Source organism: Micropterus salmoides, unplaced genomic scaffold (assembly GCF_014851395.1).
Source record: "Micropterus salmoides isolate LMB-PRFRI ecotype aquatic unplaced genomic scaffold, ASM1485139v1 Ms_hic_scaffold_9, whole genome shotgun sequence".
Taxonomy (NCBI): Eukaryota; Metazoa; Chordata; class Actinopteri; order Centrarchiformes; family Centrarchidae; genus Micropterus; species Micropterus salmoides.
This window is the reverse complement of record NW_024044681.1, coordinates 33,414,263-33,431,675: the sequence shown is the minus strand read 5'-3', so window position 1 is coordinate 33,431,675 and position 17,413 is coordinate 33,414,263. Positions and strand designations below refer to the sequence as shown.

The 17,413-nt window shown below is 39.9% G+C and overlaps 1 protein-coding gene across 1 annotated transcript in view; it reads right to left on the bottom strand.

Moving 5' to 3' along the window:
* usp25 (ubiquitin specific peptidase 25) overlaps positions 1–17,413 on the bottom strand; it is a gene marked incomplete in the record, with an annotated part of 38,751 nt that overhangs the window by 18,902 nt on the left and 2,436 nt on the right. The window contains 8 exon segments of the mRNA XM_038707617.1: positions 674–747; positions 942–1,018; positions 3,785–3,922; positions 6,393–6,479; positions 7,685–7,847; positions 11,987–12,110; positions 12,494–12,638; positions 13,632–13,709. Coding sequence (XP_038563545.1) covers positions 674–747; positions 942–1,018; positions 3,785–3,922; positions 6,393–6,479; positions 7,685–7,847; positions 11,987–12,110; positions 12,494–12,638; positions 13,632–13,709 — 886 coding nt within the window.

The window sequence follows — 17,413 nt, the reverse complement described above, 5'->3', positions numbered from 1 at the left end:
GAGAGAGAGAAAGAAAGAGAGAAAGAAAGAGAAAGAGAAAGAGAGAGAGAGAAAGAAAGAGAAAGAGAGAGAGAGAGAGAGAAAGAGAGAGAGAGAGAAAGAAAGAAAGAGAGAGAGATTTGTATACATCATGGCACATACAGAGGTTAAAGGTGTGCCGGGCTTGATAGAAGAATTGGAAAGGCAAAGGCCGTGAAAGAAAAAGCAATAACGGGCCATTTCACACTCATTTGCATCTAAGCTGATTTCCACTTGTTCAGCAGTCACTCACTCATCATTAAACAGCTGCACAGAGCTCCCTGCATCAACTACCGATGAGAAGCCCAGAAAAAAAACACAGGAGTTGCTAGCGGACATGCAGATGAGGCATTAAGGTCATTTTATGAGCAGCACAGTCCACTAGCCCAGCCTTTGGTGGCTCTGGGCCAGTATTGTCATGCATAATAAGCACAATGTCAATCAGCCATCAAGGTCTTCCGCGATCAATGCAACCGCTCTCCTTTTTTACATTGACCACATCTCATTAAGACAAGGTCACCTTTCATCACTAGGGGCAAGGACTTGTTTTCTGACTGCTGCAAACAGACCATGCTAATGCTTTATCTCTCTGTGATTCTCTGGCTACCCCCTCACTATTTCTTTTGATTGGTTTTAATTTAATGCCTAATCTCACCTTCCAGGACACCCACAGCAAGGAAGCGACCGTAGAAAAGCTCCACCATGGGGTTCTTTGGCTTCTCGCCCTCCCTGAAAGCAAAGAAAAAGGTGGTGTTCAACACACGCCAAAGTTGTTCACAGGAGACATCTCTGATTCAGTTCCATGTAAACAAAGTCCATTTGACTCTGCTTTAAAATGTGCTGTGTAACAACACCAACAAGCATTTGTCTACTGTATGCCCATTCTTTCAACAGTGACCTCTGGACATAAAGAGCTGTGTCACCTGTCTTCTTCAGCCTTCATCTGGAAGGCGTCCTCCAGCCAGTCCAGCAGCTTGTGGGTGAACTCGCTCACATCCTGCTGTTGAGGAAAAGCACATGGATACGTACAAAATGACAAATTACACGATTGTCTTTGGGACATGGAGGTCACAGAGTTAAACTACAGGACTCAACTGTACCTACAAGCAAGAAAGTCCAATCAGTCAAATCAATCCCTTGTCTGTCATCTGCTGATAGACGCTGAGCTTTGGATATGAGATGACTGGTCCTAAGAGTTCACAGATCGTTGAACTTCAAAGGGAACCTGCATGCCATGAGGCCACTCTCTCACAGACATCAATGCCGGCCAGTAATACAGGTCAATGCCTATCTAACCTGGCAAATAGGCATAGCAGTGACATGACTGATGAGTACAGAGGCCATAAGGCTGACCTCAGCTAACCTCTGCGGAGACACTGGCTTAGTGCGAATGCTTATGTAAGGAGAAGAACAGAACACTCTGTACATTTGACATGTGTACGTCACATTATTGGATATATGCACATATCAGCTAATTACTGGTCAATATTTTTCAGCTCAGAGGGGATGATGTTGGTTTGAGGATTAAAAGTTATAGATAAGAGAGGTTAAGTGTCTCGGATTCAGTAGAGCTGAGTCAGCAAAATGACAATGAAACTGAGCAGTCCAGCCTGAGGCTGAATGGACTAGGCACAAAAAGGGGATAAACAAGATTAAATATTTCCTGTATGTACAAACAGTAAAGAAGTGTTTATTTTTTTAATGACATCAACACAAACACAAAGGTGTTTCTACAGGAATTATGAACATTTCTGAAGTGTGACAGTAGGCAAATTGACTGAAACATCCATGTAGTAATACAATTTTTTAAAAAGGTCTCAGGAAGTATAATAAACAATTTAAATGCAACTTATTAAAACAATTGTTAGAAACCTCTCTACAAAATAAAATGAAATGAAAAAGCCATAGGAAACCACTAAAAAAAACAATTTAATCATATAAAAGTTAATCATACTGACAGGAACCCCTCATCTGCACAAGGAGGGATATATATACACTAATGGGAGAAAGGGCATACCCTCCACCTCCGAGCAAGTGGTGCTTACTATGAGGCCAAAAGCTATGCTGAAACATTTAAAATGTATTGTTTGAGTTCAGAAACTACTTAATTGCATGAAGACCAATTCATTAGTAAGTGATTAATAATTGTTATGATCTCTTACGACTAGGAGTGTGCCAAAAAATCGATACAGCAAATTATTGTTATACATTTTTCCATGACACTGTATCAATATTCCAGCCCATCATATCGATTCATGAAATTAAATAAATAAATAAATAAATAAATAAAAAAAAGCACTTTGATGGTTAGCTCAATGCTAACATATAATAGGAATCTCCATTAACATGCTAACGGACATTAGCATCGCAATTAGCAGTCAGTTTTTGTCCGTGCAATGAAGGTCGCAGTGCGTCCATTAAGAAAAGTCTGTAGTTTCCCCAACTGCTGGAAAAGTGAAGGCGGTTAGTGCTAGCTAACATCTCCCTGTACAGCACATTTTTTGGTTGTTATGTAACGTTAGCTAAATTAGTATCGAAGCAATATTAATTAGCTCCACTGTATGTCATTAGTACTAGCTTATCTACTTGTCAAGGGTTGAGATTATCAGGAAGAAGCTTAGACTAAACTGGTGTACAGCTCTGTTCTGTACACATACTGTACATCCTGAGTTATATTTCAGTTTTCAGAGGAGTCTGAAAACTGGTTGTTGAAGAAATGAGGGACCATGGAGCTGAGGTTAATGAAGTAAATTAGGGGATGCAAACTAGTCCTTATAAGCTACTTAGGAGATGTTTCTTTTGGATTTCAATGCGCAAAATTAATGCTTAGTAATTATTAAAGGATAATCATTTTATAAATTGCATCACAGCCCTCTGAATCGTTATCGAACTGAATTGATTCCCACCCCAATAACATACTGAGCAAATACTGAGCTCTGTGTGAAACAAAGAAGAGCTGCTATCTTCACTGGCTTCACTGGCTCCTGTGCTGCTTCAGCACTCTACGCAGACTAGCTACAGCAACCTCAAAGGGTGAAAACTCAAACCCAAAATTCCGAGTCGCCTAAAAATACAGCTATCAGTAGGTGGAGAAAGAGCAGCACACTGAGTCACTTAACAGTTATCAATATAATGTGATGTACACATCAGACTTAGCTGGTACACAGCAATTTGTATTTTCAGCAAAAAAACATTTACATTTTTACGAGCCTTTTGTAAAGAAATGTTTTTATAATAATTTTTCATAGTTGCTCTGTAGTTCTATAATTTTAATTTATAGATGTGTGCTGTGGAATTATGCCGTTTTCTAACTGTTGGAATTTGCAGTAAAAAAAAGGCATAGTTCGCATATATCAACAGATATCGCGATGTATCATCTTAGGATTGTCTAGCAATATATCAATTACTGCAGAATTGCTGTATTGTGATCTTATCATTATCGTGAGCCACGTCTCGTGTATTTTATCATGAGGTACCCTGTGATTCCCACCTCTACTTAAGACACTAAATTTAATATGATGAGCATCTCAGCATCTAGCTAGTCTAAACTGCTATATGAAGTCATGTGTTTTCCACTGAACATCATGGAACTCTATCTGGGGTAATATGTTTGCGGTCTCTTTGATTTCATCAGTAGGAGACACTAATGCAGTAGCGAGAAGATAATCTCTCACCTGCTAGAAATAATGCCGTTCTCTTCATTGAACACTGCATGTACTAAGTGAATGTTATTTTGCCGAGCAGGTTATGGGTGAAAGAGGCTTACCTGCTGCGACTCACTGGACTTAAAGGCGTCTTTCAGGATTTCCACAGCTCGTGACGGATCCACGTATTTCCTCTTGGACCCCACCATCAGGGAAAAGAGGTTCCTCAGCTCCTGCATGAAGGGCAAGTTCCTGTGCTCCTGGTCAGAGTAACACAATCGACTATTTAGTGAATCAAACTTCAGTGTTCAGGGAGAAACTGAAATATTCCCCAACAGATGCATTTACTATTGATGCTGTTGTGTGTTGTTTTAGCCTTCTTTTAAATATGTCATTTTTAAAAAGTATATTTTTGTGACCCATTCTTACAGATTTACATCTTTAGCAAGAACAACTGTGGGCTGAGGAAGTTGCAAAGATTTGAAAGACGCAGTAACACATGGTTGGTGTTGGCCTTTTTAATGGAATTTATTTACTAGGGCTGGCCCGAATGTCATTTTTTGAGCTTCGACAGTAATTCAGAGCAATTAATCGAAGAGTCCAGAGTGAGAGAGTCTGATCCGAGCAGGTCTAGAGCCGAATCCAGGAATAGTTTAGCCGGGCGGGGGTCCAGGCGGAGAGAGCGCACAGGATGAGCGGTGTTTCCGTTAGCGGAACTAAATCTAACACGTTATTATGCAAAATTCACACTTTTAAATTTTAATTATAGCGACAAAATACTCTTCTTCTACAATCGGCCTAATATAATTAAGCTTATTTAAATGCGTTCATTGTGTTGCTGTTTGTTTCCAGCCAACAGTTTGATACTGATTAATTAAAACTTGACTGTTTTGATCTGTAATGAAATTAAGCAATTATAAAATGAATAAACGCCATAACTTCCACACTACTGCAGTCATCACTCAGTTGAAAGTGCTCCCACACAGCTGAGGGCTTCATTTCGTTTTCCCTTTGATGTGAACTTGAGCATTTTGTACTTTTAATGTTTAATCCAAACGGGCTTCAATTAGGGCTGGGCATTTAAATTTCCTTAAGAGTCATTTGAGTATTACGGTAAAGGCCAAAGACTTGGTGCTGTACTTCCCGATTATTAACACACCAATTTATCCACTCACACTCGATTAACAAACCAATTTATCCAAAATAAGTCATCAAAAACATGTCTAATCAATAAATCAATATTTTATTCATCCTGATGAAGCACATTAGAATAATGACAATGGCAGCTTAAAATAAATCCAGTTTCCACGTCACAGAAACTAATTAGGCCCCTTTACTTAAAACTTTGTTGTTTCTCACATGGATTTATTTCAGTATTGAGTAATGCAGTATGATAATCAAACGTATTTCTGCATCAGTGTGGGGCAAAGAAAACAACTGAAACAATTACAAACTACAGTCACAGATTGTGATTGTCTGTAATGTTAGATTCAGCTTCTCGCTCATACGCGGCCGTTAAATAAACAGAAAATATAAAATGGCTGAGCATTACGTTACCATGACAGCAGAGGGGCAGAAATTACTTTTAACAAGGCGGCGATGAAGAAATACTTTTAACATATACATTTTAACGGACTACGTGTCCTCGTGCTAATAATGTGCAGTACTTGTGTGGAGACAGAAAGTAAACACGATTTGTGGTGCTGCCGTCAGTGCTCCGGGATACTTTTGCTTCACGTGTTCATGCTGCTTTACGTATTTGTGGAGAGCAGTTGTGCACAGTAAAGCTGTTTCCAATTCACAGAGCAGCACATTGTTGATTTTCTGTCTAAAATACTCCCAAACTTTAGACGGTCGAAGGCAAGGTCTTGTAGCTGCAGCTTTCCGGGGGAATCCCACTAACACACACTTAATGCGAGTCGACGTATTTACGTAATTGATTGCGCCGACGAATCGCCCCAGCCCAACCACAGACTGAAACGTGGAACACTTTAACAACAAAGTTGTACAATGTACCCATCTTGACATTATAACATTGTGATACAGAGGTGACTTAGTAGTGCATAATAACACACTGGGATGCTGATGTAAATTCTGAGCTCTAGCAGTCTCGTACTGCTTCAGAAAAAGGTCAGTGATCAGAACAGAAGGAACTGATATGAAGAGACCATGCTGCCATAGCAGAGGCTTAGACCAGATTAGTGACAGGCCGCTAACCCTATGGTGAGAACTCTGTAGGGGAAATATGGACAAACAAAACATGCTGAGAACTATCCTGCCAATTCAGTGGTTACTGTGGCTAGACAAATTTGAGTATCTCAGATTTTAAAATCTTCTGGATCAATGAGTACACATTCTCTCTTCATGTTCATTTCTGTCCTGGTGGAGAAACACAGAGGTTTCATCAAACGTTTGACAATAGCTGGCACTTCTTGTAGCTTGCGAACAGTGAGCTACGTGAACTATCAGGGGCACAAAGCTAAGCTGCTGTGATGTTAGGGCAAGATCACACAGCTGCTGAATGGTGCGCACGGCTCCAAGAGGGTCAAACCCTCTGAGCTAAGGCACTGCTAGCTGTGATAGGCTACAGAAGGGAGGCTATGAGATAAACGGAGCTGATGTGAGTTTGCACACGCATCGCAGACTGAAGATATCGCACTCTTGACACTCTGATTTTTGCTACTTAATTTCCTCCAGTCAAGAGCCTGGGAAGAAAGGTGGGGGTCTTACTTTCTGGTTGCGAGGCAGGTCGTGGACTCTGGCTGGCGGTGAGTAGTTGAGCACCAGCCTCTGGAACTCCAGCAGGTTGAACAGAGACTTGAGGTTAAAGAGGGATATAAGACATGTTAGTAACATCCAGTGATAGACAGCCTCAGCCCATATACATCCTTTCATATCAGAGCAACCATGATTAACTGCATTGAAAAATCTAGTGTTGTGTTAAACAGAAATGTTGCAGAATTTTAACCAACTGTTTATCATTATAATGTGGGTAGTTTATGCAAATGTTCAACTTCCCTCCATGTTGCCTGCACCCACAGCTGCCCACTCAACGCTTCATGTGGCAGACTTTTGCCGGCTCTGGGGCTGTTGTTTGAACTCCAGATAGTACTTCTGCATTTTCTCTATACCCACAGACAGTCGGCTTGAGCAACAGGCTCCCGATATGAATACAGCACAATATTGGGTGATGGCAGGTGTTTGCTGGTGGCTTTTTTAGGTTTTCTTGCATAATGAGCAGCGGAACTCAACAGACATGGCAGAAATGACAGCTAAATTATCCACAAATATGATGAAAACCTGGACAGTGCTTGCTGCATCATGTGATACAAGTACAAGAAACAACCTGAGGTGATGTAGGAAAGTAAGGAAATTAGCAAAAACTCACACACGTGCATGTTACATAAGAGGCAAACTCACATTCACTTGCTTAGATGTCATTATGTTGACTGTAACAAAAACTTTTCCCACTAGTGGCAACAATAACAAGATCTACTTCCGCTCACTGCTTTGACATCATGATGTTTCATTTCTGTTTTGTGAGAGAAAGTGAACATAACTGTTGTTAAGATTTGGATATCTTGTCAGGAAAAGAGAAAGTTGTTTACTCATGTTCTTGTACCAAGTGCAGCGGGGTCAGGTTCAAGTAGGGCCTTCTTCTCATGGGTGGGGGTTACATTACACACAGGAGCCAGGCACCATGTGATGGTGTATCCAGTGTTGATCTGGCATATTTCACCTCAGGTCACATTCTACCACTGACTCCACCAACATACAAGAAACTAAGTCTAAAATTGGGCTACAATTAAACTGAAATTAAAAATGAACTGAAATGTCCAAGTATATAAACAGTAGGTGTAAGATCAAAGTAATAGAAGAAATTGCAAAAAGCTAAATTGACACAATCTGAAAAAGGTCTATAGGAAAACTCTTAAGAAGAGGGTTTATTTCATTTGTGTCATTTTCTGAAATTTCAAACGCTGCCTTTCATGGTCTTGGACCTTCAGTGTGTGTGTGCCCACCTGTATGACAGCACTGAACCAGCAGGTATTGCCAACATTTTTCAGCCCCACAGGGGAGTTGTCTATCCTCTTCCTGTCATGCGGGTTGGGTGAATCACTCCATACTTCTGTGTGGGTACGCTTCAGACTTGCCTTGTTCTCCGCTATGCTGGCCTCCAAAACTCTAACGAGCAGCAACAAACAGGCAAAACACAAACAAATTCAATTAAAAACAATAAACATTTTCTCCCAACCAGATGACCTCAGCATTGCCAGACCTCTCTCTCCATTACCTCTGAAAGGTCCAGTTGAACCCACTAGAGTAGAGGGATCACCTGGTTTACAGTGGCTTGCAGAAGTATTCATACGCCTTGAACTTTTCCACATTTTTTATGACAGACGCAAATGTATTTTATTGGGATTTCATGTCATAGACCAACACAAAGTGGCGCATAATTGTGAAGTGGAAGGAAAATTATAAATGGTTTTAAAATAATTTCACAAATAAAAATCTAAAAAGTGTGGTGTGCACCCAATTAGTAAATAGAGTCCATCTGTGTGTAATCTAATCTCAGTATAAATACAGCTGTTCCGTGATGGCCTCAGAGGCTTGTTAAAGATTAGTGAACAAAAAGCACAATGAAGACCACGGAACACACCAGACAGGTCAGGGATAAAGAGAATTGATCAGAGAAGCAGCCAAGAGGCTAATGGTCACTCTGTAGGAGCTGTAGAGATCCACAGCTCAGGTGGGAAAATCTGTCCACAGGACAACTATTAGCTGCACACTCCACAAATCTGGCCTTTATGGAAGAGTGGCAAGAAGAAAGCCGTAAGGAGTCCTGTCTGTGGTTTACCAAAAGCCGTGTGGGGAACACAGCAAACATGTGGAAGAAGGTGGTCTGGTCAGATGAGACCAAAATTTTATGTTTTTGGCCTAAACGCAAGACACTATGTGTGGCGGAAAACTACCACTGCACACCATCCGCACCATGAAACATGGGGTTGCTAGCATCATGCTGTGGGGATGCTTTTCTTCAGCAGGTACAGGGAAGCTGGTCAGAGTTGATGGGAAGATGGATGGAGCTAAATACAGGGCAATCTTGGAAGAAAACCTGTTAGCCTGCAAAAGACTTGAGACTGGGGCGAGGGTTCAACATCCAGCAGGACAATGACCCTAAACATACAGCCAGAGCTTCGATGAAATGGGTTTAGATCAAAGCATATTCATGTGTTAGAATGGCCCAGTCAAAGTCCAGACCTAAATCCATTGAGAATCTGTGGCAAGACTTGAAAATTGCTGTTCACAGACGCTCCCAATTCAATCAGACTGAGCTTGAGCTAATTTGCAAAGCTGGCAGAGACATACCCCAATACACTTGCAGCTGTAATTGCAGTGAAAGGTGGTTTTACAAAGTATTGACTCGGGGGCTGAATACTTTTGCACGCCACACTTTTCAGATTTTTATTTGTAAAACATTTATGGTTGTAACGTGAAAAAAAATGTGGAAAAGTTCAAGGGGTATGAATACTTTTGCAAGACACTGTATGTTCAATTAAACTTCTTAAAAGACATCTTTTGGTTTATTACACAGTAGCGAGTGCAGATTAGTTTTCCTGGATGCTCGGTCACTCACCAGCTCCACTGTTACAGTTTAGCCCGCACTGTACCTTCTAAAATATGAAGTGCTATTTTCAAACTCCTTTCATCTCAACACAGAGCCGAGTCGCAATGCTCGCCACCTGATTGAAGTTGCATCCTTTTATTGAAATTCAAAAGTTCAAAAGGCTCTGTATAAAGGCCATTAGAGGGGCTTATCTCAACGGTCCATATCAGTTCACTCAGAATGGGGCTTAATTAAACTGCATAAACTGTGCTTCAGTCAGGTCATATTGTACTTGATATTAACAGTTGTAGTTTAAAATTTAATGTTAATAGGGCTTTTATTCTCCCTAATTAATCACATGTACAACAAGGTAGGTGACCATTAGCAATACTTTGGACAGTGATGAAGGGAAAACATGACAAGAGGTTAAAGTGGGGACTTTTTCATTCAAATTTTCATTTCCCCATTATTCCTCTGAAACACGCCCTTGTTCAAATAACATTAAACCTCACACCTCGTCTGGGAATGTCCAAAATATTGAAGACCTAATTTCAAAACTGCAGCATTACTTATCTGTTTGACAGAAATTATTAGATCTATTTTTACTGCATGTAACTATTATGTGGCAATCGTGTGTGATCTGATCTGACCTTGTTACATTTAATACATTAGGGATGTTACAATCACGTTTTTTTGGCCCCAATCCTGATCAGGGATCCTGTCATATTTCAATCACATACCAATGTTAATCAAATGTGTTTCTGACACAATGAATTAAGAGCTGTGGCTACTAAATTTGACACCTTACATGTTCCTGATAAAAAAGTGCACTATTGTACAAAAGTTGATAAGCTAAAATTATTGATATGATAATTTGTTTGAGACTCCTGAAACTGATGTGACACGATCTGCTAGAGACGTTTCACTCTGTTGGGAGTTGTGGGAACTATAGAACACTCTCTAGTAACCGCTGATATGATCTGACACCTTTGTCATTTCATCGGGTAAAAGCGTCAGTCAGCGCCGCCTAAAAATGAGAAGCTGCTGCCTGAATGTTTTGTACACGGCTCTTTGCTAATAAGAGAGCAGACAGATAACCGATTGCTTAGCGTCTGTGTAATTTGCTGGCCATCAGAACAGACTCAGTGTTGCTACCAATTAATTTTTCCCTTTCACACACTCCCTCATACGGAGAGAATTGCTTGCAGTGTAAAACCCGGCTGTCATTAAAGAGAGCAGCGCTGCAACACTGGCAGTGTTTCCCCTACCATTGTTTTGGGGTGGGCGGCACGCCCTCCAAAACGACCTCCTGTCCCCTTGAAAGAATGACAAAAACAGCCTATATATCATTTGGCTATATTCTGAAAAAAAAAACAGAACGGACAGGCGCAAGCTCAAGCTGTTTTCTCTCTCTCTCACACACACACACACACACACACACACAGGGAATTCGCTCGTCCCCCCAACAGTTCAATTCTTTTGTACGTTGTCGCCTAACATTGTTCTGGTGTTTATCAGAGCTGCTTCTGCCCTCTCTGTCTGTGTTTCTTAACGGCACCTCTACACTGACACACGCTGTCAAATTGAAGACGGCGTGCTAGCAAGAGCTGACTTCATCGAACTCAGAGAAACAAAATCACGTTGGCAGATGAAAGACGAAAGCTCACTGAAGATTCCGTGGCTGTGTGGGCAGAGTCGGGTAATTTAAAATTCAAACCATACGTTTGGTCAAGGATTGTAAACAAGGATGCCCGCTGCCCACGTGAGAGTAGCCTCTGTCAGGCCCACTTATTTCCTGTGTTCAGCAGCATATAGAGGCTGTCAAGTCATAACCTGTTTGATAGGGGACAATTCACAATCCATGTATAGCTGTGAATTTAAATAGTATAACTGTTTGAACATTATACTGTTGCAGCAGCCTACATTTATTCCCCAGAAATAATTGCACATGCATTTGAAGATAATAGTTTTTCATAATACATCAAATTCATTTATATTGATTCAATTTGTAATATTTTCTTATTGAATTGTTGAAATTTTATTCCCCACCACATGACTACACTCTTTCTGATGGCAAAAAGTGCTTCAACTGTAAAACACAGAATTCAGAAGATTTTCAACAGAAACAAGGAATCTGGCAAAAAAATCGGGGTCCGATTCATGCTCTCATCACTCAATATCTGAATGTAGTAGAACTATAGCAACTCCATCAGGAGGTAGTAGCTTTAGCGATAAAAATGACAAAGAGGAACGGGGAAGGTGCCGTACCTAAACAGGCAAATATTACTAAGTTGCATCAATGGCGACTCAACGTATCTGTAACACGCCCGTTCTGTGACACTAGTAGTTTCAGGGGGTCGACCACCCCCACTGAAAAAAATCCTAGGGGAAACACAGAGTTCGGTAAAGAAAGGATTTTCATTGGCTTTATTTTAGTCGATACCTCTCTATTAAAATATGCTCAGATGAGCTCACGACATCCCTGGTTATTAGGGGGCTTCTGTTTCTTTTTCACTACATATGAACAATCCAGCATTGCAAACCACAGAAGCATGAAAGATATATTTTCATCACCGCCTGCACTAAAATGGAGACAGTGTAGTTGCTACATGCGGATATTCAACAAGGGCATGGTGCAAACTGCTTTGTAACGGTTTAGTCGGATGTGGAGTCCAGAATTTCTTGGCATATTTGTCAGTAATACTGTTGAGCCCACCTGCTGATAGCCTGCTCCTCATCAGTGATGCCTGTCTCCCTGAATGCCCGATTGGACTCCTCCAGGCTGAGGGCGATAGCCCTCTGCAGGTCATCTTTATCGTCTCCCGTCAGGTCAATCACATCTGTGTTACACACACACACACACGCACGCACACACACACGCACACGGCAATTTGGTTTGCATTAACACCAATTTTACCTTTATGGTTGATACGCAACAATTTAGGGAAGAATTCAAAACCCTTTAGTTTTTTCACATTTTCTTTAAGGAACTACTGTTGATCACGTATGATGTTTTACTTACATCACAGTATATACAATAATCCATATACACAAACATGTAGAATTGTTTTCAGATGATTTAAAATTAAAATACAGAAATGGTATACAGATTGAGACTTTCTCTTATAAAACTATAAATTGAATTTATGAGTTTCCTTTTCTTTTAATCATCCCTGTGAGGTCTCCAGAACTTCCGTGCCAAAAGTTTAAGTAAGCTGCTCACTTGTGTCTGCCTGGCTGCCCACGCTGATATATCTGTCGCTGGCCACCTGGGACGTCTGATAGTAGGTTGTCTCATCTTGCTGTGGAACCTTGGCGTTCTTCTCTGTCAGGAACGCCACAGCCTCGCCCAGGTCTCCATTGCTCACCTGCAGCAACAATGTGTTTGTTAAGGCGTAAGTCAGTTGGCTATGAACACAGGACAATAATTAGCGGACATACACACTGGAGTCCAACAGATAGATCGGCGTGCCTTATTATAGGCCGATATAAGGTAATTGCAGATAAATTGGTAGCTGTGTTAATAACAGCAGATAAATAATAATTAAAAAGAAACAAAGAGAGGGAAGACAGGTCCTTCAATTATGTTATGTGTTGTCGCTGCATAGTTTGTCGGAGGGCATGTTTGGAACACCACAAATCCACCACAAAACAGAGCTATCAGCTCACATAATTACCCGTACTTTTGTTCAAAGTAGGGCTGGGCAATAAAACAATAATGATAATTATCAATCTGCTATATCAATATAATATAACAGATGTTTAGTAAATGTTTGATTTAATAAATATGAATAACGAACAAATTAGCACTTTTTCTATTAAGATATTTAGTTTGTTGAGGAAAAGGGACTAAAAATGTTTTTATTTTATTCATGTATATTTGTTGAAAAAAGATTTTATCATAATTATTTTGAATGTTCTACTTCAATAGTTTCTATCTTTCACTCAGGAGGAAAAACTACTTTTAAACTTGAAAGAAATAAAATTTGTTAATTGTTAATTTATCCATATCAAATGATATGAAATGTTTTATTGTGAAAACATTTTTGAATATACCAGCCCTAGTTCAAAGTACTATTTCTAACAATAAAAACGTTTTAAACTCCATTATGTCATGTTATCTTGGTGAAGTCACATAACTATACATATCAAATGTTGGGGATAATCTTTGTTTATGTTAAGTATTTCTGACAGGAAGGGGAAAAAAGAATTTCGTCTGATGTCCCAGAATATCGGATTTTAAAATCCTTAAATATCAAAACCTGTATCGGTCTTTAAAAAAAAAAACATATCGGCCGGTCTCTACTACACACAGAGACACATATACGCAAGGTCTGCAATGCACATGTTTCATTATGTACCTGCAGTGCCTGCTGAAGCAACTGAACGTCTGTGGTGCCTGTGACCTCCCTCAACTGGTTTAGTAGCGTCTGCTGGTGCTGTTGAAGGGAAAAGAATAGAGGATGATACAAGTCAGTTCAGAGCAGAGCCTGATTACAGAGAAGTAGAAAGTGGCTTAAACCAGGTTCAGGTTCTAAAAAAAACAACATACAACATAACTGCAAGGGTGAAGAAAGCCAAACATTTTAACTAAGTCAATAATAAACTTACTCATAAGGCTATTACACACTTCAATGACAGTTGAAGTATGTCTAGCTAAGGTTACAAGGGAATGTTCAATATTGTGTTTATTGTTTCATTATTGTAAGGATAAATTATTATTATCAAATAATGTTGATTATTAAAAAAACTAGAATTTGCAGAGTGATTGCATCATAGGGTTTGGTCATGGTTACTCACGGTAACACAGTTCAGTTGACCATTCTCTGAACAGCTATAAGTTTGGAACCAATGTAGAGGGGATGCACAAATAATGTTGCACCAACACTGCTGGTTGACAATGCTTTACAGTGTCTAACTAAACTCTAATTAAAAGGGTTGGGCCGATAGACGATGCCATCGTCGATGGCTGACAGACATCACAAGGTTGAGCTGGCATCGTGATTGTAACCCCCCCACCCCCACCCCCCAACAATATCTCAAATCTTCACATAATACCACCCTTTGAAATCAGGTTTTAATGACCACGAACATTCTTATCATTGTTTTTAGTATGCTTAGCACCTGCCTTGGAATTCTCTTCTCCCCACACTCTGACACACACACACACACCTACACCTCAGGTAAACACAGCGGCTTGCCCCGCCTCTCTCTCCCCCGTCTGCTCCATTTTCTCCATCAGCAGTATGTTTTATAAAGTCGCTTAAAAGACTGAGAACTCGTCTTTTTTCCTTATATTTCCACACACGATCCGTTACCGCGGCAGCAGGTGAGCCGCACGTCGCCTTGTTAATGACGCAGCCTATCAAACAACTGAAACCAACATCTGCACCCGGTGTGTTCAAAGCTGCTTTACCTGGTCCGTAAAATATCCACCGCGACTTGTAACGTAACTTAATAGTCTACCAATTTTTTCTTTACCGAGTGAAGTCTGTGCGAGAACACATGCACATAAGATGACTGCTGCCCCATGACATCGTCCATCCCGATGTTTCATTGTAGACATCGCTCAACCCTACTGATTAACCATTAATGTCCATAGTCATGACAAAGTCACATTCCATAGAACCAACATCTGACTGCATCTAGCTCAACACTGTCCAGAGGTAAAAGCTGAACAGTAAAAAAATAAAATATAATGTCGACCTGGAGCTTTATCCTTCGAATAGACTGGGAAACTCTGATCTGTATTAAGCATCAGTATCAACAGTATTAAAGTAACCATTAATCACAAAACAATGCTAATGTCAAATCATAATGTTATGCATTATAATTTGAACATATCTAATATGAACTTCAAGAACTGATAGAATATCTAACAGGAACAGTATCTATTCAGATCTGACCGTTCGCATCCCTACTAATGAGTTCAACTAAGTCTGATGACCTACTGATGCCTACCCCAGCTGGACTGCATTACCTTACCACACACACTTACTCTGCAATGCACTGCATGAATAAAAGCACTATAAATAATGTGGGGAGTGCACTTAGTGTCAGCGTCCAAGGCAAGTCTTAAGTCTTAAGTGAGAGGAACACACACTTCTACTGCTTTCACAGGTGCAGCAGACAAGAAATAAGAGCGTCTGTGGTTTAGAACTAATGTAGGTTGTTTTCACACCAAGATTGATTACACAAAACACATCCATGGAAACGGTGTACAGCATCTACGCCCCTGACATTTTTAAACACTTTTAATGGAGTTGCTACAGCTACTACACAAAGGGCACTGTAAACCCAGTCATGCTTGGGAGCATGACATGCCATAAAGCAGCAGCAGCACCAAACAACTAACTAAATTAGTTTTCATCAAACATGTGTTTTGTGCTGTGCTCTTACAGTGCAGTGAATGAATCTGTACAATGAATGATAAAAAGGTAAACAAATCTAGAAAATGGCCTCAGATCTGGGATAACATACATGCAAACTAAAAGTAAAAAGATTTTAATTTCAGGTATGCAAAAATAGAATTAGGGGGACTTTGTTGTAAGATAGAAAACCTGCAGACCAGAAAAGAGCACAAGTATGGTTGGGCCGATGAAAAAAATATTCACACCGGTTTGATATATTTTTGTCACGCGGAAACTTGTGGATCCTCGCATACTCGGAAAGTATAATCCTTGCTTCAGAGTGTGGCAACAGCTGAGTGACACATAACCAGATTGTTTTTTATACAGTCTATGGTAGTACCACATCACTACCAGGCACTGGTAAAAACAAAGGATAAAAACTAAAGACAAAACCCACTTTTACAATTTAATGACTATTCAAAAATTTGAAATTCATGGTACATCCCTTATTTTAATTTTATCAAAAATTAATTTAGTATAATGTAGACTACCTCTAGGTGTGTATTTGTCCTGAACTGTATGGTAACAAGACATTTGGTTCGCTATGCAACGCCCTTGGTTCAGTAGGCCCTGTGACGCAACCTGACTTATCTTAACGATATGTCAGCATATACACAGAGGTGCAGAGACGCAGGTGAAGTGTAACTCATGTTGGCGACAACCTGTAACATTACGTAACACTGAAATTCAATCATAGGGTTGTATCGGGAGACGCAGTGACTTAAACCAATGGCAAAAAAAGTATTAGTAGTAGTAGTAAAAATTATTTTGTAAATTGTTGCTGAGTAGAGGAAAAGTCTGCAAGCTGCTAGGCTAATTTAAGCAGCGTAAAGTGCCATGGGTGACTAGCAAAAGACAATTGTTTTAGCTATGAACTCTACCCCCAAAGCAGTCATCCTAGGGCTGGACGATATGGCCAAAAATGTTATCACGATAAAAAGTTTCATATCTTTCGATATCGATAATTATCACAATAAGTATCAAATCATTATTTCTTTCAGGTTTAAAGGCTGATTTTTGCTCCCGAGTAAAAGTTGAAGAAACCTGATGGTTAATCGTGGTTTAAACTTTTCTTTATGGTCAACACTGGACATCACTTTACAAATCTGAGGTAGAACATTCAAAACAATTATGATAAAATCTTTGTCAATAAATAAAATTATGTAAAAGCTTTTTCCCTTTTTCCTCCACAAAATAAACATCTTGATGAAAAAATTAAGTCCTAATTCGTTAATGATTCAAGTGAATAAAATCAAACATTTATTGAACATTTTGTTCTATTGTTGTTGAAAAAAAATTATATTACCATAACTATTGTTTTTGTTTTATTGTCCAGCCCTAAGCCATCGTAGGGGAAACACCGCTTAGTGTCTCTGCTATATGTGTGTACGTATATGTACATACACCTCTGATTACCTCATTACAATTCAACTGTGGCACACGCCAATCAAAAGGATTTTCCATTAATAATGCGAAATGCTAGCACAGAGGGACTACTATGTGTGAACTTATTGAAGAATATATATTGTCATCACAACAAACTAGGCCTATTAGAAGAACTATGATTTGCACCTGAGCACTGACAGGTCAGCCAATAACATCAGAAAAGCGTCTGTCCTACTGTACTCAATTCTTCCAGCCCAGTCCTGCTATCAACTGCATGGTTTTCTGTGAGCTCTCAAAAGCAAAAGTGCTTTATTTAACCCCAGGGGCAAATGTTCTCACAGAGTCAC